Below are 23388 nucleotides of genomic sequence, written 5' to 3' on the forward strand. Positions count from 1 at the left end.
TTGAGAGGAAGCATGGAGCTACCAAAAGGCCAGATCTCGTGCTCCCAGCCACAGGGAGAAGAGGTGTATTTTTGGTATTCTAACATCATCTACAAAGTAAGAAGAGGATTAGATTCTTTGTAATATGACATATTTCAGAAACTTTATGAGAGTTAAGAAAGTTTTAGATCTTAGTCCTTCTAGACCTGCCCATATACATTCTAGTATGTTAAGTAAAAATATTAGTTACATCTTTTTTTTTTTTTTTTTTTTTGGCCACGTGATGTGGCTTGTGGGATCTCAGTTCCCTGACCAGGGATCGAACCCAGGCCCTCGGCAGTGACAGCCCGGAGCACAAGCCACTGGACCGCCAGGGAATTCCCTAGTTACATTTCTTTTACAGTTATACATTATCTTTTTAAATATATGTGCTATAAAGTAGACTTTGAAATCCAAATTTGGTCTAATGGTGATTCACATTATAGCTTTGCATGAAGCAGATGCACTTATTTCACTGGAAATTCTCTGAATTATTTAGGCCATAATTAATTGGATTTTTGTAATCTGGAGGCAGTAATAAAATAATTGAATCTCAAATCTGTTAAAATTATTTTTGCTTATGTACCATTCTCCGTATAACTGGCCAGAGTAAAATGATCTGGAATAGCTTTCATATTTTTTCTTTTTGTCCAGTAAAACCGGAAACAAAGGCTATATGAAGTAATTGGTAAATATAATGGCAGTGATACTCTGAACACAGCCAAGAGTTTACACCTTAAACAGGGCAGGATAGGCTTTAGATAAGAGCTCTGTAGAATTATCAGACCGTTGAATGGATTAGTTTCCCTACTTTGTGTCTCATTTCTGTAAGAGGGATATTCAGCGTCATTTGTAAAATTTATGCTTGCTTTTCTAAATGGGGAGATATTTGTGTCACTTGGAGTAAGTAGTCTAATACTACCCTACCCTGCTACTACTCTAATTAGTAGTTGTTATTCCCCTGACCCAGAAAGAGGAAGCTTGTAGTATATATTCAATGAGTGAGGTCTGCTTCTCCACTTCTTTCATGTTAGTCCCAGTTGTAACAATATTGCCTCCCAGGAGTATGCAGTAACCTGGAGGAGTGCACTGACTTGTGTGCCCACTGGGGCACTCTCAACCAAGGGCTTTGCACACTGGGTGTATTTTGGGGGCCTGTTCAGAGGTCTATTTTGGTTCATCTATCCCTGATGATAGATGGATGTCCATTCACGGTTCTGGCTGTCCCTAAAGATCCAAATAACTTCCGTCGTGATTTCAGGGGGCCCTTAGCCATTTATAATGAGTCAGTTCCTTTATTCCTTCAGTTCAGGAGTTCCATAGGTAGCTTTCCCAGCCCTGTTATTGTTGTTTTGTGGAGGGAGAGCATAGAAAATTTCTGCAAACCTTGTTTGGGATCTAGAACTCTCACAATATCTGTGGATAGATAAATAGCATCCCAAAGTAGAAGCTTAGCCTGTGCTACTCTCTTGGGATCGTTCAGACCTTTGAGATGTGGATAGGAATGTTCCCTGGCTATTCGGACCCTACAGTCATCATTATTTGGCTCTTTAAAGGAAAGACTCTGACATCTCTAAGACATACAGAAGTTTACACACCCTTCAAAGCTTCAAAGCACCCTTACAGAGCTCTAGTGTGAATTTTTTAATACCCTGTGTCCTCATTGTAGTAAATTTTCCCCAAAACTTGATACTTCTTAGTCAATGGTACATAAGAGGATAGTTGACTAATGGAATCTCTGTAGCGAGCAAACTTGAGCTTGTGTTTGCATAGCTTATTTCTCTTAACTGTTACCCTGTACCAAAATAATGAGAGTTGCCATTTTGCTGGAAGTTGTTACTGTGGGGCCTAGCCTCATCTTTGGTGAAGACAGTGCTATAGGTATTAAGAGGAACACAACTGTTAGTTATATTTATGAGACTTGGAGGAGCACAGACAAGCTTCTGATTAACATAGTGAGCAAACAGCAATGACAGAAAATAATTTATCAGCTGCTTATGCCAGCAAATTAATGGAAAGATATTTTAGAAAAGAGTGCCTAAATGAAGCAGTGGAAAAATGGATAAGAATGTAAATAGATTACAACACTTAATCTTCTTAAATTAGTAATATATTTCAAAGTATAAATTATTCTGTGAGAAATCAAAATGGTGTCCAAAACTAGTTTCTTACTACAATATGAATCCACAGTCATTTGGAACAAAATGCCACACTTGATGTGTTTTATTACTTTTAATCATTTGGATGGATTAACAGTGAGATATCTGTGTTAGCCTTTACAAAAGGTAGACTACTTATAAGATTGGATATAATATATGTTTTTGTCCTTACATTAAATATTGGAATGTAATTTTTAAAAACAGACTTGATTTTTGGAACAGTTTTAGATTTACAGAAAAATGGAGAAGATAATAAGAGAGTTCCCATATACACCCCACCACACCTCCCTCCATGCACAGTTTTCCCTGTCATTAACATCCTGGGGTAGTATGATGCTTGTGTTGCAGTTAATGGATCAATATGATACATTATTGTTAACTAAAGTCTATACTCCATTCAGATTTCCTTTTGTTTACTTAATGTCCTTTCTCTGTTGGAGGAACCCATCCAGTATACTACATTACATTCAGTTGTCTTGTCTCCTTAGGCTCCTCTCGGCTATGACAGTTTCTCAGACCTTACTTGTTTTTGATGACCTTGACAGTTTTGACAAGTATTCGTCAGGTATATTGTAGGTTGCTCCTCTTGAAATTTGTATTATGTTTCTCTACTGATTAGGCTGGGGTTATAGGATCACATAGTAGGACTATGTTTAGCCTTGTAAGAAACTGCAGACTGACTTTCCTAAGTGGCTGTACCTTTTTGCATTACCACCACCAATTTACGAGAGTTCTGTCTCTTTGCATACTTGTCAGCATTTGGTATAGTCAGTTTTTTGGACTTCAGCCATTCTGATAAGTTTGCAGAAATTGGGGTGCAATTTCCATAGTTGGTCATTTAGTCTTACTACCATATTTTATTATATCTGACTATAGAAACATTGGCTTTCTCCTGATATTTCTCTTTAAATTAGCATTAAGAAAAGTGTGTACTTTTCCCCATATGAATAACTGTTACAGATGTTTCAATAGCATTTCGCTTATTACATTAAAATACAATTACCTATTTTCTTTCCTTTCTTATTACTAATAGCTTATAAGCTACGTACTATTAGTGTTAAGCTGTGTTCCGTTGATGTTAATGTCTCATGTTTAATTGCTTTTGTTTAATTTTTTAATTCTCATTTTCCATTCTTCACAGTCATTTTTGCTTTTTTGTTTGTGTTTCTTTGTTCATAAAGCTTTTTTGTTTCTGTTACATTATGTAGTTTTGTACCAATGGCTAGAAGCAGATCGTCATGGCAAGAGCCAAGGTGCTGCAAATACGACTTCAGGTAAAAATAAAAATAAAAGTTGAGGTGTTAGAAATTATTATTTTAATTCATCCCAAGCCCATCAAATTGCTTCTTTATTCACTTTTGTTTAGGCAAAAAAAAGGTATTATTTTGTATTTCTGTTCTTTCATTTGCATCTTAATTTTTGTAAAGACCTCATTTGCTTCAAGCCTTGAAGAAATTATTTATTCATTAGTGTTTAAGCTCTCTTGGCAGATATGTCCTATTTTCTTAGGAGAAAAGTCTTCATTGTAGCTTAAGGTCAGTAGGAGGTTACTTGGCAATATTACTTGAAATTAAGTCCACTTGTAGTTGTCATGGGGGAATATTAATATTTGCACAAATTTATAATCCTTGTTTATTTCAGGATAATGTTTAAAAGGTGGATTTTAAGTTAAGTAAAGCATACTTATGTAATTTCCATTTCCTGGGAATCCAAATTCTTAGACTGATTCATTTTTCCTGCTAAGTCCTAGCAATAAATTCTGTTAGAGGTTTATGGGTTCAAAGTGCAAAGGTTAGGTTGCTGCTCTGTCTCACACCTCCAAAAGGCATCTCCAAGATTCTCTTCTTTGACTGGTACTAGTAGGAATAGCTGCATTTACTCACTTCTGAATCCTTAACAGTGTTATCAGAATTATCACTCAGATTTTCTCCAAATTTTCTTCAAAATAATATTTGCCAAGACAGCTGTGTATATAGCAATGATCTTACCCACTTCTAAAGCAGTCTCATAAGAAGTGATGGTGGTGGTGGTGGTTCTGTTTTTCTTTTGTTAGATTTGTATTTCTGTTTCGTGGGTTTTTGTTTTTGTGAAATTCTTCTTCCCTGGAGGTGGTTTTCCTTCTTTCTCTTCTGGTTGATTCATTGTGCTTCAAGAGGGTGTGGTGTTCCTTCCTTAACAGGACAATTATATTGAAAATGGCAGTATCATGACTTTTCTGATTTATTTCCTGACGCATTAGTAACTTGATATATGAATGAAGATAATGTTACTATTTTAACCAAACTGAGGCAGGAATTCATTAAAAGGTAAGTTGCAAGGAGTTATATCCTGCATTATATGCTGTTTCTTCTGCTCCTGCGGTATTTCATATTTTATTTACATTTGTGAATGATAAAATAAGCATTTTTGGTATTTGAGGGTGGGCGAAGGAGAGGGTTTCTTGATGGCTGGGTATTATCTGAGGATATCCCGTTGCTGTGTCACTAGCACAGTCAGCAGCATAAACCTTAGAACCAGGAGAGAATTTTTGTTTTTCTTTTTCTCTGACTTGAAGTGAAAAGTAACCTTTCTTTTTTTAATGAAGAAGTAAATAATCTAAAAATTCTTAGCATTTGCATGAAAATCTAATACCAGCTTAAAGGTACCATTTACCGTTTCTGAAATCAACCGTTAGCCCTCACTCCTTTCTTCAGAGTAGTGACCCATGGATGGTTTCACATTTTCCATTGACTTTCCCATACCCTAGAGGCATGGTGCAGAAATTGATAAACTTTCCTTAGGGGTGCATTTGACAGTTTCTCTTCTAGAAGTGAAAGCTCTCTATCTCTTAGAAGATGGAAATATGAGGTAGAAAGACATAGAGATGAAGTGCTTGCCTAAATAAGTAAGAGGAATCCAAAGGAAAATGATCATTAGCCAAGGGCTGAAATTAGAAGTAAACGGTTAGTTGTTGCAGTAAATCTATTTAAATTATGTGCCTTTATTCAAAAACGCTCCTGTGTATTTTATATTGCAGTCTCCAACAAGATTTTATAGTGTGGCTTTTCCCTCCTTCTGTGATCTGATAAGTTTTGCACTGAAAGGTGTTTTAGTATATGTCTTTTATATTTTTACCAGAGTTGGAAACTGAGTCTAACTAGGTGTCCAAATATGACTCATGAATTGCTTTATGATATTTTTATTTGTACAGATACTGGTAGGTGGCATTTATCTTGATACATCAGCTTGTGTTTTGTACTTACTTAGAACTTAACAAGTAGAAAGAACACAAGAGACAGAATGGTATTGCTCCCAAGGTCTTCTAATTCCTTAATCTCAACTTTCTGACACTGAGAATTTGAGATCCATCCATATGAAAATATTTTGTGAAAGTAAGGCATTTGGAGGTAACAGGTCCCATGGGTGTTAATTTAGTCAAGGACATAAAGAGCTAACAATTATTACTGAATTTTCTTATATATAATAATCAAAGGATAGTCTTTTTACCTTTCCAGAATTTTAACAGGTGATAAAATTGGCTTAGAATAGCTTGTTTCTTTTCAGAGGTTAGTGTGCTTAATGTGTTCTGTCTGCTAAACCAGACAACTCAGTAATGATGTTTCTGATTCTATTAATAATGTTACTTGTAAAAGCATGGAGATGCAGTCAAATTTACTAGAGATTTTTGTGGGAACTCAAGCAAAGTTGCCTCCTTTGGGCACTGCAGCATTAAGTCTATCCATGTACAAAATTTCAGGATCTTAAGAAGTATAATTAGCTTAATTTGAGATGTTTCTTTAGTGAGTTAAATGTTTCCAAATAGATTTTTTTTTTTTTTTTTTGGTCACCACATGTTGAAATGAGGACAGTAATTAGGTTACAGCAAGGATTATTTTAGCATGTCTTGATTTTTAGTATCAGTTGTGTAGCCAGGATTTTAAAATTCAGATTCTGAACTTTTAAATGCAGATCTCTTATTAACAGTTCCTTTTCAGTTGTCCATTGAAAAATTTACAACTGAGACTATTAGAGGTAGAAATTGAATCAGATTTCAACATTATCAGTCAGTATATATACAAAATAAAAATAAAACTATGACATGCTTTTGAAAAAATTCTAGATATTAACTAATTACTAATTATCTGTTGTAGGTGAAAATTTTGACCAGAGTCCTTTGAGAAGAACATTCAAATCCAAAGTTCTGGCCCACTATCCTCAGAATATAGAATGGAACCCTTTCGATCAAGATGCAGTAAACATGGTATGTGTTTGTTTGTTTTTTTTTTCCTCTTCAGCCTTCTTTTTATTTTAAGATGACAATAGTGACTATATTTTGAATGTCTACATTATTTCATTTAATTTAACCCTTTAAATAAAAAATTCTTTAAAATATAGTATCCTCATTTTACAGATGTAGAAAATGAAGCTCAGAGAGGTTAAGTAACTTGCCTAAGGTCCCCATAGCTAATAAGTGTGTATAACAGACCCTCAAAGCCCATTTTCTTTTCCGGCTATTAAGCTGTGTGGTGAATTTGTATTACTTAATACATAGATACTTTGGTAACAGTGATATCATTTTCTTGGCCTGAAGTGGAGCCTCATGGAAGGAGCATGATTACAGTTTTCATATTTCAAGGAATGTTTTATGATGGGTCTTTAATTTATCATCTTCACAAAGTAAGGTAGGAAAGGAACTTCAATGCATCATTTAGACATTAGTAGGAATTTGTTTATAAGGAATTTAAATTAATGTAATGAGTTACCAGTGGTGATTGTAAGTCCCTTTAGAGGTTCTTAAAAATACAGTAGGTCATAATTTTCAGGTCATTTAGGAAGGGTCCTTCTTAGAGGCCTGCATGATATTTTGTTCCTCCATGATCTCTGTGATTATAAAAATCAGGGGCCCCCAAAGTGAGTAAATCAGGCGCGATAGGCACAGAAGTGATTAAAAGTGGACAGGGACTTCCCTGACGGTCCAGTGGTTAAGACTCCACACAGGGGGCGTGGGTTCCATCCCTGGTCGGGGAACTAAGATCCCGCATGCCATGCAGCGCGGCCAGAAAAGAAAAAAGGGAAGGTGGAGTGAGACACATAGTTGTGGTTCTTTTTGAGTATTTTAAAGGTGGAGCCAAAAGACCCCATTATGATGTGATACTGTAAGGGAAGAAAATTAATATTTAGTAGTAGATGCCTGCTAGATACGTCATGAATGTTACTTTCACATACATGCTTACATGTACCCAGTGAGGATTCTTATTCATATTTTACAGAGGTTAAGTTTACTTGCCCAGAGTTATACAGGGAGTCTCAGAGGTTAAATCCAGATCATTTTTACTCTCTAGCTCACTTTTTTCCCACCTGCATGCTGCGTCCCCCAAAGAAAAGCTATGTAACTTGGTTTTGACATGCCCCAAAATGATATGGGTCACATTGGATCCTTTGCAGTATTTCTCTTATCACAGTAAACCCATTCCAGTCTGGACTTATTCCAAGGATGGAATAGCATGGTACTTTTTCTAAGGACAGATGTCTAAGGCACTTGGCAGTTCGACTTTGATTCTTTACAGAGCACAGTGTACTTATTTCTCTTGACTGTTACCCTATACCAAAATAATGAGTTGCCATTTTGCTGGAAGTTGTTATTGTGGGGCCTAGCCTCATCTTTGGTGAAGACAGTGCTATAGGTATTAAGAGGAACACAACTGTTAGTTATATTTATGAGACTTGGAGGAGCACAGACAAGCTTCTGATTAAAATAGTGAGCAAACAGCAATGACAGAAAATAATTTATCAGCTGCTTATGCCAGCAAATTAATGGAAAGATATTAAAGAAAAGAGTGCCTACATGAAGCAGTGGAAAAATGGATTAGAATGTAAATAGATTACAACACTTAATCTTCTTAAATTAGTAATATATTTCAAAGTATAAATTATTCTGTGAGAAATCAGAATGGTGTCCAAAACTAGTTTCTTACTACAATATGAATCCACAGTCATTTGGAACAAAATGCCACACTTGATGTGTTTTATTACTTTTAATCATTTGGATGGATTAACAGTGAGATATCTGTGTTAGCCTTTACCTCTATCTGCATAACATTCATCTCTAAAGCAATTATCAGCTTCCTTGATCTGTCTTTGATATTTTCTTTACCTCTTCTCTCTGAGTTATTTTACGGAAGCAGAAAACATTTCCCTCTGAAGAATAGACACGTAGGCTTGTGTTTCGACGCTTAAGCACCATACAACATTTTGTTTATTGCTGCAAATCTAAAGGGATTTGCTGGTACTCCTTGAAAATCTCTGAAAAGCATCGCATTAAACTAGTCTGCATTTGGGTCATAGATTTACTTCCCTTAATTTCCTCTTTGATTTATTAGTAAGTACATTTGTATGAAGCTATAATTTATTCCTACCTAAAGGTATAAAGCTTTGTTCTTGCCTTTAGCAAAACCCCACTCCAATAAATTATTGCCTTCTGTAATATCACTCATTCTGCTAACAAAGTGGAGCTTTGGATAAGGGTCATGAATTTCATACAAATTAAGTACCCCAAAGCAATGAAACTTGCTAAATAAAAAAAAATTCCATGTATAAGAGTGCAGTGCATTTATAACAGAAAATAGTTATGTGACATTTGAAATTGCTTCTGAATTAATTGCTTTTATTCTCTTTTGGTTGTGGATTCCCAGATTTTTGTGGGGAAAAAAATGGAAGTATCATAAAACAGAGAGAACAAAACAAGTCATATACCCATCACCCAGAACTAACATGTCAACATTTGACAGATTTGCTTCAGAGTCATACCTTTCCTCCTAAATGAAACAAAACATTGCAAATGGAGCTGAAGTTCCCCTGTCTTCCCCCCACACCCCACCGCCCCCATTTCAGATCTCTTTAAGGAAATCTGCATATTGGCATCCATGACCGTCTATGTAATGTTCTAATTAGATGGAGCTTATCCTTAAGAATGTAGAGAACCTAGGAACTGTTAGGAAGAAAATACGGTTAATACTTTTTAAAGCAAGTTTTACGAAATATAAAGATTCTTTTTTGTATATATGTCCTAAATGAAACATCTGATATATGATATTTCAGGTAACTAAAGAGTAATGACTATTATATAGCTCTTTATAATCTGTAAAGCTCTAAGTTTACAATTTACTATTTGATCACAAAGAAGCGTGGAGTGGAATGATGAGCGAAGAGTAAAGGGTAAAGGATTGGCTGGAAAATACCTATTTAGAGATCCGTCTTGCAAAATGCAAGGAAAAAGAGCACTATATACTTTTGACAGACTCAGGAAGCACTTGAATTTGAAATGGATAACCCTTAGTTACATTAATAGATCTGACATTGGAATGAAAGTAAGCCCTCATTTTGACCCAGCTTTAAGTTCATGTCTCACAATAAAATCAAAGGAATGGGGGCTTTAATCCAGCCATTACTGGGGGAGCCCACTTGTTTTCTTAACATCACAGCTAGAATATTTCACCGGCATCTCAAACTCAGCATGCCCAAAACTGAATTCACAGTCTTCCCACCAATCTTGGTCAGTGAATGGTACAACCATCTACCTAGGTGCCTAAGCCAAAAATCTAGCATCATGCATGAAAGTTCCCACTTTCTCACCCTCTCCCATATGCAATCAGTTATCATCTACTTCTCTGCGCTTCTACATACCCGCCTTAGTGCAAACCAGCAAGCTCTCTTACCTGGATTCCTGCAATAGCTGTCTAACTGGCCTCCTGCCCCTGTCCTTTCTGTTCTTCACACTACAGCTTCTGCTTCTGCTTTCACCTCTCTTTGGAAGGCTCTTCCACTTCTCCTTCCCCTAGTGAAGTCTTCGTATTGACCCTTCAGATTTCATTGTAAACATGATTTCCTCAGAGAAGCCATCTCTAACCACCACCTTCCATCACCCTTCCAGCATTCAGCCAGGTCCCCTTAGGTTCTCTTGGCACCTTGTACCTTTTTGTAGCACTGTTACAGTTGCAATTAATTAATTATGTAGCTGGTTGTCTACTCCCTGTCTCCTGCTATAAAGTAAGTACCGTTAGGACAGGAACACTCTCTTTTATTCATTGCTATATCCCTAGCTTTGCACATAGTAGAGGTTCTAATCATTGAATAAATGAAGGTCTATATGCTTGCTTACAGTACTTCCATTCCCTGTCTTTGTTCAGGTGTCACCTCCACTGCAAAACCATCTCTTAAGCAGGAATGGTTAGGTGCTCTGTCTTCTCTATTCCTATAATACTTTGAACACACTCTGTAGCAGTATTGGTTACATTATTTTGTAACTGCTGGTTTATATGTCTTTCTTTCCTATTAGGCTAGAAGCTCCCAGAAGTAAGGGGTGATTTTCATATTTGTGTTTTGAGTTATCAAGATCTAATGCAATACATGACATGAAATAAATGTTTATTAAATGAAGAAAGGAAAGAGAGAGGGAAAGAAGGAAGCAAGAAAGGAAGGACAAGCTGACTCATTGAGAGTTTTATTTGTATAGTGAGAGAGAAGGAGTGGGATTAATAGAACTATAGAAAATGGAAAAAAGAATTGTTAAAATTCTAGCCACACTGCCTAAAAGAGTCCAGAGAGATAATAAGGACATTTGGTCACTCAAACCAGGAGAGGTACACAGCATTGTGAGCCCAATTTGGCTAGAGTAATCTGATTGCCAGCGACAATCTGGTCAGCAGTGACAACTCTAAATTTTTAGTTGTTGTGGGAGAGTAGGGTGGGGAGGGATATTGTTGGTAGACAGCAATATCAGGGGCTAAAAGATGTTGTTGAATGCCATGGTGAGCAAATCTTGACTTACAGTTTAGGATTATGAAAAATAAACTTGACAAATCATATGATTCTCACTTTTAAAAATGAAAAAGCAATAGCATTTTCCAATTTATGGTTCCAAGATTAGAAATATAATTCTTAGTTTTGTTGATATGTAGAAAGAGAATTTAATAATTCTTACATCTGTTATCTGTAACATAGAAAGTCATTCTTCATTTTGAGCACAACTTTTGGCAGGCTCTTCCTGTAGATGTTTGAATGCATGCTGACGAAAACTACAGATCCTTCAGGGAATATTTGGCAGCTGTTCAAAAACAGTTTGAGCTGGAATTTTGTGGTTTATGATGTCAGGAAACCCTGTCAATTAAATGAAGTCTTTATGTTGACTTTGGAGATCACTGTGTTTCTGTGTGCCTATTTGATGTAAAAAGAGAGCTACAGATTGAATGAAGAGATGAACTAAATCTGATCCTGTACCCCGAGCTGTTGTTTTTGATTGTTTTCTTGTTCATTCATTTATTCATTCAGTCAGTCAACAAATAACTTCTGTGTGCCATGCACTATGCTATGCAGGTTTGAGCTTAGCCTGGAGCAAGACTGATTCAGGTCATCCTTCCTACAATCTTTATTGACTATAGTAAATGTGTCAGATGAGTTTTCATTCATAATCAGTAGAAGATCTCATTGACTTGTTATGGTGAAAGCAGCTTTAATTATGAAGGCCTCTTTATGAAAATATTCTGCCATGGCCTTTTATTCCCAAGATTAGGAATAAACAAAATTTCCCCCAACAGATCGAGGTATTCATGTGTGTTACCTAAATCTATATCTTATTTTGCGCAAATGTACACAGTAATTTAATTTTTGTCAACATACATATATAATAATAATTAAGTAACGCTACCGTAGCTCTTTCCACTTCTTATATTCAGTGATATGAAATATAAAGACATTTTCACTGGGATACTTAGCTGAGCTTCACAATTTTTGCTTTTTATCTTTATCAGTCACCATTTACTACGGCCCCAAATAGTGTATTGTTCCATGTGTGGTACTCTTGAATCGTTAAGGCTATTACGAGTCCTTGAGTAGTTTTCAATCTAGAGATGAAACAAAATTTGAGAAACTACTGTGTGTCATTATACAGTGTACATATGTATACTATGGTGCAAGATTTTAACTACTTCATTCAACAGAGACTTTTTAGAGGAGAAGTGACATTTTAACGGCATTTATAGGATGAAAACACTATTTTTTATGGAAAAATAAAGGAAGTCCTCTTTAAGGTAGTATTTATATGGACACTTACAGGAAGTAAGGGAGTGTTTGGGGTATATATAGCTCTATAACAAACCATCCCAATGTTACTTAAGTGGCTTAAAACATAGGCTGGCAGGGGTTTTTTTTCCACAAAGGGCCAGATGGTAAATAGTTGAGCGTTGTGGGCCATGCAGTCTCTGTTGCAGTTATTCAGCTCTGCTGTTGTAGTGCAAAAGCAGCTGTGTAGACAGTGCTTAAATGGAGGAGCGTGATTGTGTTCCAATAAAATTTTATTTTCAAAAACAAGTGGCAGATTGGATTTGACCTCAGGGCTATAGTCTCTTGATTTAAAACAACAAAATCATCGTTTTGCTTACAGATCTGCAGTTTGAGTAGGGTTTGGCAGGGTAGCCCCTTTGCTCTACTGGATGTGAGTTAGGGTGGTTCCAGGCCGAGGACTGGGATTGTCTGAAGGCCCCCAGCAGAGTAGGTGAGCTGAAGAGCAGGTTTCAGTTCCCCAGAACCTCACATTCTGTCTTCTGGGCTTTTGCACGTGCCCTCTCTGCCTTCTCTTCATCTCACTAACACCTATACACACCTATACTTATCCTCAGGTCTCCGCTTGGGCTTCCTTCATTTTTTCCCCTGGTGGCTTCCTCTTTTCTCATTTATGTCCTCCTGCTGTGTTTTTTCCTAGCAGCCTATATTTACCCTATCGTAGCACTTCCAATACTTTATAATTTTTTTTAAATAATTTTTTAATCATCTGTCCTCCTTACTGGACTGGAAGCTTCAGAGGAGCAGGAACTGTGTCTTTCTCACCATTGTATCACCATCACAGGGCCTAGCTCAGAAAGGCACTTAATAAGTGTTTGTTCACAGTTTGGATGAAGGACATGTAACTCTTAAGTGAATTACATCTTTTTGGTGATGTGGGGATTTGGGAGAACTTCTAAGTTTTACACCAGATCGACTATTAAATCTGAAAAAAAATGTCATAATGTATGGTAAAATTATTTCTATGCAGAAAGTATATTGTAATACAAAAGTAGAAAGGAATAATAGAAAAGTTAATAATGATCATTATTTTAGGATAGTTGAATTACAAGTCCTGTTTTCCTTAGTGTATTTCACATTTTCTGTAATTTGTTTAAAATGTTTTAAAGACTTGATTTTATTTTCTTGTGCTTTGTAAGTATCTTAAATATAGCATCTTTAATTCCTCATGTAATTTTATTCCCAAGTTTGACTCAATCCTGGGTAGTTCCCAAGACCTGGGACATGGTCTCTGCTGGAAATAATCTAAAATGTCTTGTTTCTGCCCTTCTGCTTCAGTAAATAAAAAATCATTTAATTTTCAAAGCTTATTTTCCTAAGGATAATATTGTTCAAAATGATACAAAAATGATACTGTTGTTTTTATTATTCTATGTTTAACTTTTTTTCCATTTATCAAATGAGCTTTCACCTGTCTGTATTCCTCTGAGACATTATCAACATTACTCTAAAAATAGTCCTTAATTACTAAATATTTGTGAAGTGCCCTTGCATATTTTGTCTTCAAGTCACTGATGCAGCAAATGTTGTAGATAAAGAAACCGAGGCTCAGAGAAGTTACATGACTTACTGAAGGTCACAAGCTCAGATGGAGCTTCACAAACATTTTTTTCTGGTTTGAAGTTGTTTGTGTACTGCCTTCTGATGCTTTTCTTCTCCTTCCTCCACAGTTGTGCATGCCTAAAGGACTATCTTTCAGAACACAAACTGACAATAAAGACCCTCAGTTCCACTCATTTATAATTACCCGGGAAGATGGTTCTCGTACCTACGGTTTTGTTCTCACTTTTTATGAAGAAGTTACAAGTAAGCAAATCTGCACAGCAATGCAGACGCTCTACCAGATGCACAACGCAGAGCATTACAGCAGCTTGTACGCGTCATCCTCCTGCAGCATGGACTCACTGGCAAGCAGTATTGACGAGGGAGATACAACTTCCCTTTTGAAACTCCAGCGATACAACTCTTATGACATCAGCAGAGACACCCTGTATGTTTCAAAAAGTATATGTTTGATCACACCGCTGCCTTTCATGCAGGCCTGCAAGAAATTCCTTATTCAGCTTTACAAGGCAGTTACCTCACAGCAGCCACCACCCTTGCCGCTTGAGAGCTACATCCATAATATTCTCTATGAGGTGCCCCTTCCTCCTCCAGGGAGATCACTGAAATTTTATGGTGTTTATGAACCCGTCATCTGTCAGAGGCCGGGCCCCAGTGAACTTCCTCTCTCCGATTACCCGCTCCGAGAGGTCTTCGAGCTCCTGGGCCTGGAGAACTTGGTACAGGTGTTTACGTGTGTTCTTTTAGAGATGCAGATCCTTCTCTACTCACAAGGTAGGTCTGCCCTAGCTTTTAGGTCTCCCAAAAGCAAGTACTTATGCTCTCAACTACTGGGGTATATTACTAGAACCAAATAATTAATGGTCCGAAGTCTCTTCTGTCTCGTGGAAAGGAGAGGGTTTTAGGTAGGACCAGAGGCTGAGAGGTTACTTCTCTTTTGGATGGCAGTGGCTGTAGAGAAAAAAAGGGAAGGAATATAAAAGCATTAACTTGGCTGACTTGAGTGTATTTGTTTTTTAATGGAAGTAGCCCTTTTTTCCCTGATAATAAACATAATCATCATAAAAGAAACATATTTCTTTTTATAATGAAAGTGAGAGAATCCTCTTACTACCGGGAACATGTAGACTTCTCATTTTTTTACAGGATAGTAAAAGTTCACATCAAGACTCAGCTGACATTGGAAAGGGTTAAACGAAATCGTTGACTCTGCGGTTTCCTAAGGCGATCAACTTTGGATGGGTTGATTTCATGTAGTGAGAGAAAGGGGTACAGGCGTGTGGAACAGACACGATTCTCCTAGGTCTAATAATTCCACCAAAATTATGTGGGGGTTTTTTGTTTTGTTTTTAATCCCAAAGGAAGTTATCTTTGTGATATTTTTCATTCAAAATTCTCCCAAAACATACTTACAAAACTAGCAGAATTTGGGTTTTATTTTACCAGTGCATCTGTGATGACTAACTTTGAGCCTAGACTAGAGCACTGGTTCTAGTCTGAACGTGAATTTGCAGAGGAAATAGAGATGCTGTGGGTTTTTTGTTTGTTTGTTTTTGTTTTTTTGCGGTACATGGGCCTCTCACTGTTGTGGCCTCTCCTGTTGCAGAGCACAGGCTCCGGACGCGCAGGCTCAGCGGCCATGGCTCACGGGCCCAGCCGCTCTGTGGCATGTGGGATCTTCCCGGACCGGGGCACAAACCTGTGTCCCCTGCATCGGCAGGCAGACTCTCAACCACTGTGCCATCAGGGAAGCCCGAGATGCTGTGTTTTAATGGATAGTGAATTGAAGGAAAATATAAAATGGTACCTGTGCCTTGATGGGTCTTTTGAAAAATGTGGCACAAATATTGGGTTAGCATTTTGCTAACTTGTACTTAGGCTGACGGAATTGTAGTGCAGTCTCCTGACTGTTGCTGTCAAGCTTATTTTACCAGTTTCCTTTTTTTCTTTTCTATTTTAAATTATAAATGAGGCTGAGCCAAGTAGGCTATATTTGTACTTCCCCATCTTGTGTGTATGTTGACACTGTTTGTGTGTTGACAGCCCTTCATGAGGTTGTATTTTCTTCAGTTTATCCTACATAACGTTCTCTGATAATGTGTTCCAGTGACTCAATTTTTGTTGTCAGGAAGTTCTTCTCTAATGACTAATCTAAATTCTTTCCTGTCCTCGTGCTCTCACTTTCTTAGTGCTGGTCATTACCACAGATCACCCTTTTGTATCTGAAAGATTTAATGTTAAGTAATTCTTTCTTCTTTTCTGCGTCTTCCTGTCTTGCTTTTTTCCCTGAAGGGGATAGGGGTTGGAGAGTTGCTTGTTGGGGCAGGGGCTTGAAGCTTAATACCCTCAGGTATATTAGCTTATTAGTAAAAAGAATTTAAATCCTAGATTTTCAAGAGATCTTCCCAGTCATTTAGTTCCGTTTCCTAATGTTCTGCCTAGAGAAGCAATTTGGGGCAGAAAGAATATTGGTTTTTGAAGTGATAACAATCATGGGTTCAAATCTCTGTTCTGTCACTTACTATCTGTAACCTTGGACAAGTTACATAATCTTCCTGAGTGTCAATCAGTTCATCTTTATGGGGATAACAGGTTTTTTCCTTCTTCTCTCACTGATTTATTGTGAGAAAGTAAGAAACCTGTGCTGACTAAATGATAGCCCATGTTGTTGTAATTATTATCAGTTTTATTAGCCCTACATAATCCTCTATAAAATTATGCACATCTTAAGTTGTGAGGATCTGACATATTATTGCATTCAAAGTATAACTTTGTTAAATTAAATAGTCAAGGCATTTGTTTCAGGGTTGAGAACTTAATAAATGTTCTCTTATACTGAATGTCATGCTTCTTAAAGAAAAAAGCCCTTAGTTATCACACTTCCTGTTTTAAATAGCACTTTATGTCTCTGTGCTCGTGGTCTGTCTTGAGCTCTCATCTTTCTTCTCAGCTAGATTAGCTTGTAGCATTTAGTTTATGGAGTCTGTTGAAAAGTTATAGTTAATTAATATCTACGTATTAATTTCAGTTTCAAATTAAGAAGACTGAATATTTATGAGCATGTTTTTGTACTCAAATGAGTATTTTTTGGTAACTTGGTCTTTTATGCTGAACACAAGAGTGAATCTTGAGATTGTAGAACTCTCATCATACATATATTTTTAAAGTGTCATACAAAAAGAAGGCTCATAAAGTAATTTTCTAATCATTCACAGAAATCACTCTATATTAGGAATTGTACTATTAAAGTGCCTTGTACATTTTGGTCTTTTTGCCCCCTGCATTTAATCCTCTCAACAATGAGTTAGTACTGCACATGCTTTTATGAAGGAGGAAATTGACGCTCAGGGAAGCTTAGTAACTTACCCAAGATCACACAGCTATTAGGTAACGTGGTGGAGCTGAGAATGGGCTTGGATCGGTCTTTATCCAGAACAGTTACCCATATGTTAGCTGTATTGGACACTGCACTTAACCTTTCCTTATCTGTCTCAGTATTTATTTTAAAATTATAAACTCACCTCTGAGGGTCTTTTGTAAAGGTACCATGTTAAATAATTGTAGATTATCTGTGTAAATGCAAATTTTAACAATGGCAACTGTCTCTCCCATTAGAGAAAGAAGGGAATGAATTAAGTGTTGTTATATTGATTTGTACTCTGGTGCCATTCTTCATTTCTCCTGACTGTGTTAAGGGGTTTTAATAACATCTGACACTTCATTTCTTGTTCACTAATGCCATAAAATTTAAAAACATTGCAAGTCTTGAACAATTACCATGAAAACCCAAAAAGAATAAAAGTAGATGGATTTCAGTGATGAAAATGTCCTTCTAGACTGATTTGAAATTCTTGTCCACAGCCCTTTTTTTTCTTTATTTTTAAAAAAATGCTGCTGCACACACTCCTGGGCCCTGTTTGTTTGTTTGTTTGTTGGCTGCGTTGGTCTTAGTTGCAGCATGTGAGATCTTCGTTGCGCACATGGGCTCCTCTCTAGTTGCGGCACGTGGGCTTCTTTCTAGTTGTGGCATGCGGTTTTTCTCTCTCTAGTTGTGGCATGTGGGCTCCAGGGTGCGTAGGCTCTGTAGTTGTGGTGCATGGGCTCTGTAGTTTGCAGCACGCAGCTCTCTAGTTGAGGCGCCTGGGCTCAGTAGTTGTGGTGTGCGGGCTCAGTTGCCCTGCAGCATGGATCGAACCTGAGTCCCCCCTGCATTGGAAGGCGGATTCTTTACAACTGGACCACCAGGGAAGTCCCCCACAGCCCATTTAAATCTATCCAGTCTGGGGACTTCTCCAGTGACGCAGTGGTTAAGAATCCACCTGCCAATGCAGAGGACACGCGTTCGAGCCCTGGTCCGGGAAAATCCCACATGCCGCAGAGCAACTAAGCCCGTGTGCCACAACTACTGAAGCCCGCGTGCCTAGATCCTGTGCTCCGCAACAAGAGAGGCCACCGCAGTGAGAAGCTCGCACACCGCAATGAAGAGTAGCCCTCGATCACCACAACTAGAGAAAGTCCACACACAGCAACGAAGACCTAATACAGCCAAAGATAAATAAAAGTAAATAAATTTTAAAAAAATCTATCCAGTCTGTTATTTAGAGAGTGTGTACATCACAGTCACTTTGCAGTGGTAACTGGCTAGAAATTTTAAGCAGGGAATGAACCCAAGAGGTAAAGGCTCTTTTCTAGAACCCCAGATCAGAAAAGAGTACTTTTCTTCTGCGGCCTAGAAATACTTGGAGCAAGAGAGTGGGAAGATTGGAGTCTGATCATCTTTTCAGAGGAATAGTGGAGGAATAAAAGGGGAATTTAAAACCAGGGTCCAACTTCTGATACCAATAATTAAGATCTCAGGAACATTTTTGGATCCTTGCTTATTACCTTCTTTGACTCTTCACGATGGAAATAAGCAGTTACCCACAGCCCACGCTGCACTGCCTGCCTGGGAGCCTTCACAGTACTCCTCTCCCTTCCCCTCCCTTTGTAAGTTGTACATGAATTAACCTTGTCAGAAAGTAGAAGCTGCTTGAAGTTTTCTTGAAGAAGTTGGGAGCCTTGTAAACACAAATTGCTAGTCATGCTCAACTAAACATTATAGCTTATTGGTTATGGAGTTGATAAATCATAAAGTCAAACTTGATATTTTGATGGCAGAAACTGGGTTCCCATGACCTGTATCCAAAAAGCATTAGAATTTTAACAGCTTTGGCCAATATTTTTATAATACTAGTTTTACTTTGTGATAAACAAAAACTTAATATTAAGACATTTTTCTTAATAAGTTTTCATTATATATTCAAGAAGCTAATCCTTGGTCAGTTATATGAGAAGCACATGTCTCCTTCCAGTTCGTGGCTGTTAATTTTCTTTTAGGGATCTTTTGATGAATTAAGATACTCTTAATCATAAATTCTCATTTACAAATCTTTCTTATGACTTAACTTTCTGTTCTATTTAAGAAATGCTTCTCTATTCTGAGTTTGTAAAAATAGTCTATATTTTTTTCCTAAATGTTTTTAAGTTATATTTAGCATCTCTAAGAAATTGATTTTTGTTTATGTTATGAGGAAGAGATCAAATTTAATATTTTAGAAATATCTGTAATTAGTTATTCTATACTAGTTATTAGATAGACCATTCTTCCTCCCTCTGATCTGCAGTGCCACTTCAGTCATGTATAGTTCCTGTATGTGAAGTTCCTCTATGTATTTCTGGGCATTCAGTTTATTCTGCTAGTTTTTCTGTCCCTGTAGTAAATCACGCTGTTGTAATTACTATAGCTTTAAAGTAAGTCTTGGTATCTTATAGGACAGTTCTCTTCACCACCTTCTTTTTACTGAAATTTCATTGAATGTAGTTTTGAGACAATTAACGTATTTAGAATGTTGAGTCTCCCCTCCATGAAAATGATGTAATCTCTCCATTTATAAGGGCTTTCTTTAATGTCTTTAGGTAGTTTTATAATAGCAAAGTAGGTGATAATGTGCAAATAACGATGGTTTTATTTCTTCTTTTCCAGTCTTTGTCACCTTTATTTCTTTTGCTTGCCTTTTAGTACTAACTAGGCTTTTCAGTACAGTATAGAATGGAATTGATAATAACAGGCATCCTTGTCTTTTTCCTGATGTTAAAAAGAATGCTTTTAATGCTTCACTGTTAAGATGCTGGCATAGTACCTGTCCCTTTGGCATTACTGCTTAGTTCAGTCTATCATCCTACTGCATGAAAATGTCTCCCAGAGCAAGGCCACTGAGGTTTGCAGGGTTCCAGTACAATACCTCTTCTCAGGTTCCAACTGCAGCAATATACGGCTTCCCCCTTTCAAGGCATCCGGTATAACTGAGCTAAGAGACAATGTCATCTCTTGCCCCGAGCCTCTTTCAGGGTGTTAATGTAATATTGGATTTCTCTTATTACCTACCATAACTCATTTATTTACTCCTTTACCCTTAACTACTATTCCTCCTTCTTTCCATTTATACCCAAACTTTTCCACCTTTGGAAGGGACATTAGGTTCAGCCACAGCGCTGGTTTAGATTGCAGGCAGCAATAGTAGTCTAGCAAGTACCTCCGCCTCAGTTCACTACCATTCATATTAGGGTAAGGTTACATAGGTACAGAACTAGTGGGCTGTTTTTACCTCCAGGCATTATAGCTGCATTCACTGTTAACCCCCATTTTGCCAGATGGGGTGAAGGCACAGCCCACCCCAGCAGGCTCTTAGGAATTCTGACATAAAGGTTTAAAAATAGAGTTTCATCCCTGCTTCTGGCACTTGTAGCTGTAGTCCTGGTCTGCATCAGGTAGGAAAAACAAAGCTGAGATGATGTGGGGAAGAAAATAAAAAGTATATTGTCATACCAGCATCCTTACTCCTTAGGAAGAATTGTAGTCATACCAGCATCCATCTCTATCCCCTTTTCCCCAGATCCACCAGAAGAACAGAGGTATCTATCTAGTGGGGACTCTCCCTTAGGCCCCCTTATGTTGAATGTGAGCACACACTTGTGAACGCATGAAAGTCAGCCCTTTATGCTTTTATCTCACACATTTTAGACAGCAGATGTTTCAACTGCCTGTTCTAATTCTCAATTAAACCATTACTGTGAGGGTGATAAGCAACATCATATATCCATTTGATGTGGTATCTTTTCACCCACTGTTGGACACTGTGTGCTGTGAAGCGTGTTGTGTCCCATAGCCTGAAGATGTGTAACTTGGCGGCCCACATTGGTAGAGTATCTTCTGTTCCAATCCTCTAATAGTATTTTAAGCATCTACTGCCTCATATGCAAAGCCCAGTCTGAAGTGTCTATTCCTGGTAGGACCCATTTATAGCCCCCCCCCCACCAGGGCTGCTGGCATTAATCCAGTGTAGTCTGCTTGCTGGCTGTGTGTAGTAGGGCCTTCCCCCCCGGGGAGTCTTCCCCACAGCCATCTGCATCCTCTGTCTCTCCTGTTGGCAGACAAAACAGTTCTTGTTGGCAATTTGTGCCTCAGAGGGTATAAGAGGATTATGTCTAGATTCAGCCCATCTCTGCATTGCTGCAGTCCCCCAGGTGGCCACGTGAAGGGAGTGTACCAAAAGGTCCACTTGGTGGTTACATCACCTCCCAAACCTGAAAGTGGGTTCTTCTGATGGGCATTAACATGTTCTACTTTAAAGTGGCCCATAAATTCCCAGAGGGATTTCCATATGGCTGCACCTTATACAGGCATCCTTTTAATAGTCCAGTTTTCCGTTGCCCATGAGTCAGTAAAAACCCAAGCATGTGGGCTTTACCATTGTTCAGTTCTTCCATCACTGCTAGGAAAACAGCATGTAAGTCAGCCCACTGAGCCCATCTGTGTTTACCTTCTTTGATCAGAGTGGTGGCCATTCACCTTGGAACTGTCATACATAAACCAAGCATCTCTTTGTTGGTCAGTTGAGAGATATTTATACTGTCCAAGTGACAACAGAATCTGGCAACTCCTCACTCAGTTCCAGAGTCAGTCCTCTGGGAAAAGAGGCTCCTCATTGTATCTCCTCCTTGCCTTCTCCTCATAACGAGATCCTCTATAAACAATCTCCATTTAATTATGGAACTCTTCTGTGCACTGCCTTCCTCATTAGAGTGTTTTTCTGACATTACCCAAGACATCATGGGTATCTTGGGTTTCAAGATTATTTTGTCTTCCAGTCGTAGGGGCAGTTTAGACTAACGTTCAATAGCAGGCTAGTAATTGCCTCTCAAATGGAAATGCTCCAGTTTGTCATCCCAGTAGTTGTCACTGGGAGGTGCTCACAGGCTTTTGCCGTAAGCCCCAGTCTGCGCTCTATGTAAGGCTCCTGTACAGAGTTTGTCTGCCAGGCTCCAGCTTCTTGTCTATAACACTGTGTGGGCTCCGGCAGTCTTATTCCCATTTAGCATGATGTCTAATTAATATTGCTTGGATTGGAGAGCGAGTGACATGCCATCTGTTTTACTTTGGGGGGAGGTGTTCCCCATTTAGACATAGTATCCATTCCCATAAACCATTCAGGTAAGCCTGTTTAAACATTCCAGTTTTCACCCAAACTTCCACCTTCATCAGTCAACCTTAACTTTTTTCATATTCTCTCAGTCTAATTGTAGCCTGCGTTAAGACTTCACCAAAGGGTTTTGGTATCACAGTGCATGAGGTCCCATCCCAGTAAAGGACTCCTAGAAACTTCTCCACTCCCTGACCGTTTTAGCCAGCAGGGGGTTTGAGCCAAGATTAATCTGCCTGACTATTGCCCCAGGTTATGTCAGGTCTGGTTTCTCATTATAATCATTGCTTTCCCGTGTCTTACATTTCTCCAAACTAGGGTAAACAAACTCAACTTGCTTAGAGCCCTTTAATGTAGGGGGTCCAGCAGGGGTCCCTTTGATCCACCCAGTCTCAGATAGTACTGTATTAAGACCTTTATTTCAACCCCATCAATGTCAATGTCCATTTTATTCATCCCATTTCTTTTTTTAATCTTTTTATTTTTAAGATTTTTAAAAATTTATTTATATATTTCTTCCTTCCTCCCTCCCTTCCTTCCTTCATTTTTGACCGCGCTGGGTCTTCGTTACTGCACGGGCTTTCTCTAGTTGCGGTGAGTGGGGGCTACTCTTTGTTGCCGTGCGCGGGCTTCTCATTGCAGTGGCTTCTCTTGTTGCGGAGCACGGGCTCTAGGCACGTGGGCTTCAGTAGTTGTGGCTCGCGGGCTCTAGAGCTCAGGCTCACTAGTTGTGGCGCACAGGCTTAGTTGCTCCACGGCATGTGAGATCTTCCCGGACCAGGGCTTGAACCTGTGTCCCCTGCATTCGTCGCATTTCTTAATAACCATCCACAGATTTCCATCCTGCTGGGATGAGTCTCTTGACACCCTTCTTTCTTTTTCCTCTTTCCCCCTTCTATCAACATTTGCTTTATTCACTCAGTTTCTTAATAATTGTTTAAAAATTTCCACCATGCTGGGATGAGTCCCTTGACTCTTTCCTCTGCCTCTCCACATTTTCTTTTAAATTAATATAGTGTTTTTATTAGCATCTG

General features: G+C 38.2%; 1 protein-coding gene across 2 annotated transcripts in view; it reads left to right on the forward strand.

Annotated features, from left to right (window-relative positions):
* The window catches only part of DENND5B (DENN domain containing 5B), a 211543-nt gene that overhangs the window by 95626 nt on the left and 92529 nt on the right, over window positions 1-23388 (forward strand). Inside the window, exons 2-3 of one of the 2 annotated variants that reach the window (XM_060305969.2) lie at window positions 6308-6417; window positions 13943-14609. In XM_060305969.2, coding sequence (XP_060161952.1) covers window positions 6308-6417; window positions 13943-14609 — 777 coding nt within the window. The remainder of the gene's footprint in view (window positions 1-6307; window positions 6418-13942; window positions 14610-23388) is intronic. The other variant, XM_060305970.1, reaches the window with a different exon arrangement.

This window comes from Globicephala melas, chromosome 10, assembly GCF_963455315.2.
Source record: "Globicephala melas chromosome 10, mGloMel1.2, whole genome shotgun sequence".
Classification (NCBI taxonomy): Eukaryota; Metazoa; Chordata; class Mammalia; order Artiodactyla; family Delphinidae; genus Globicephala; species Globicephala melas.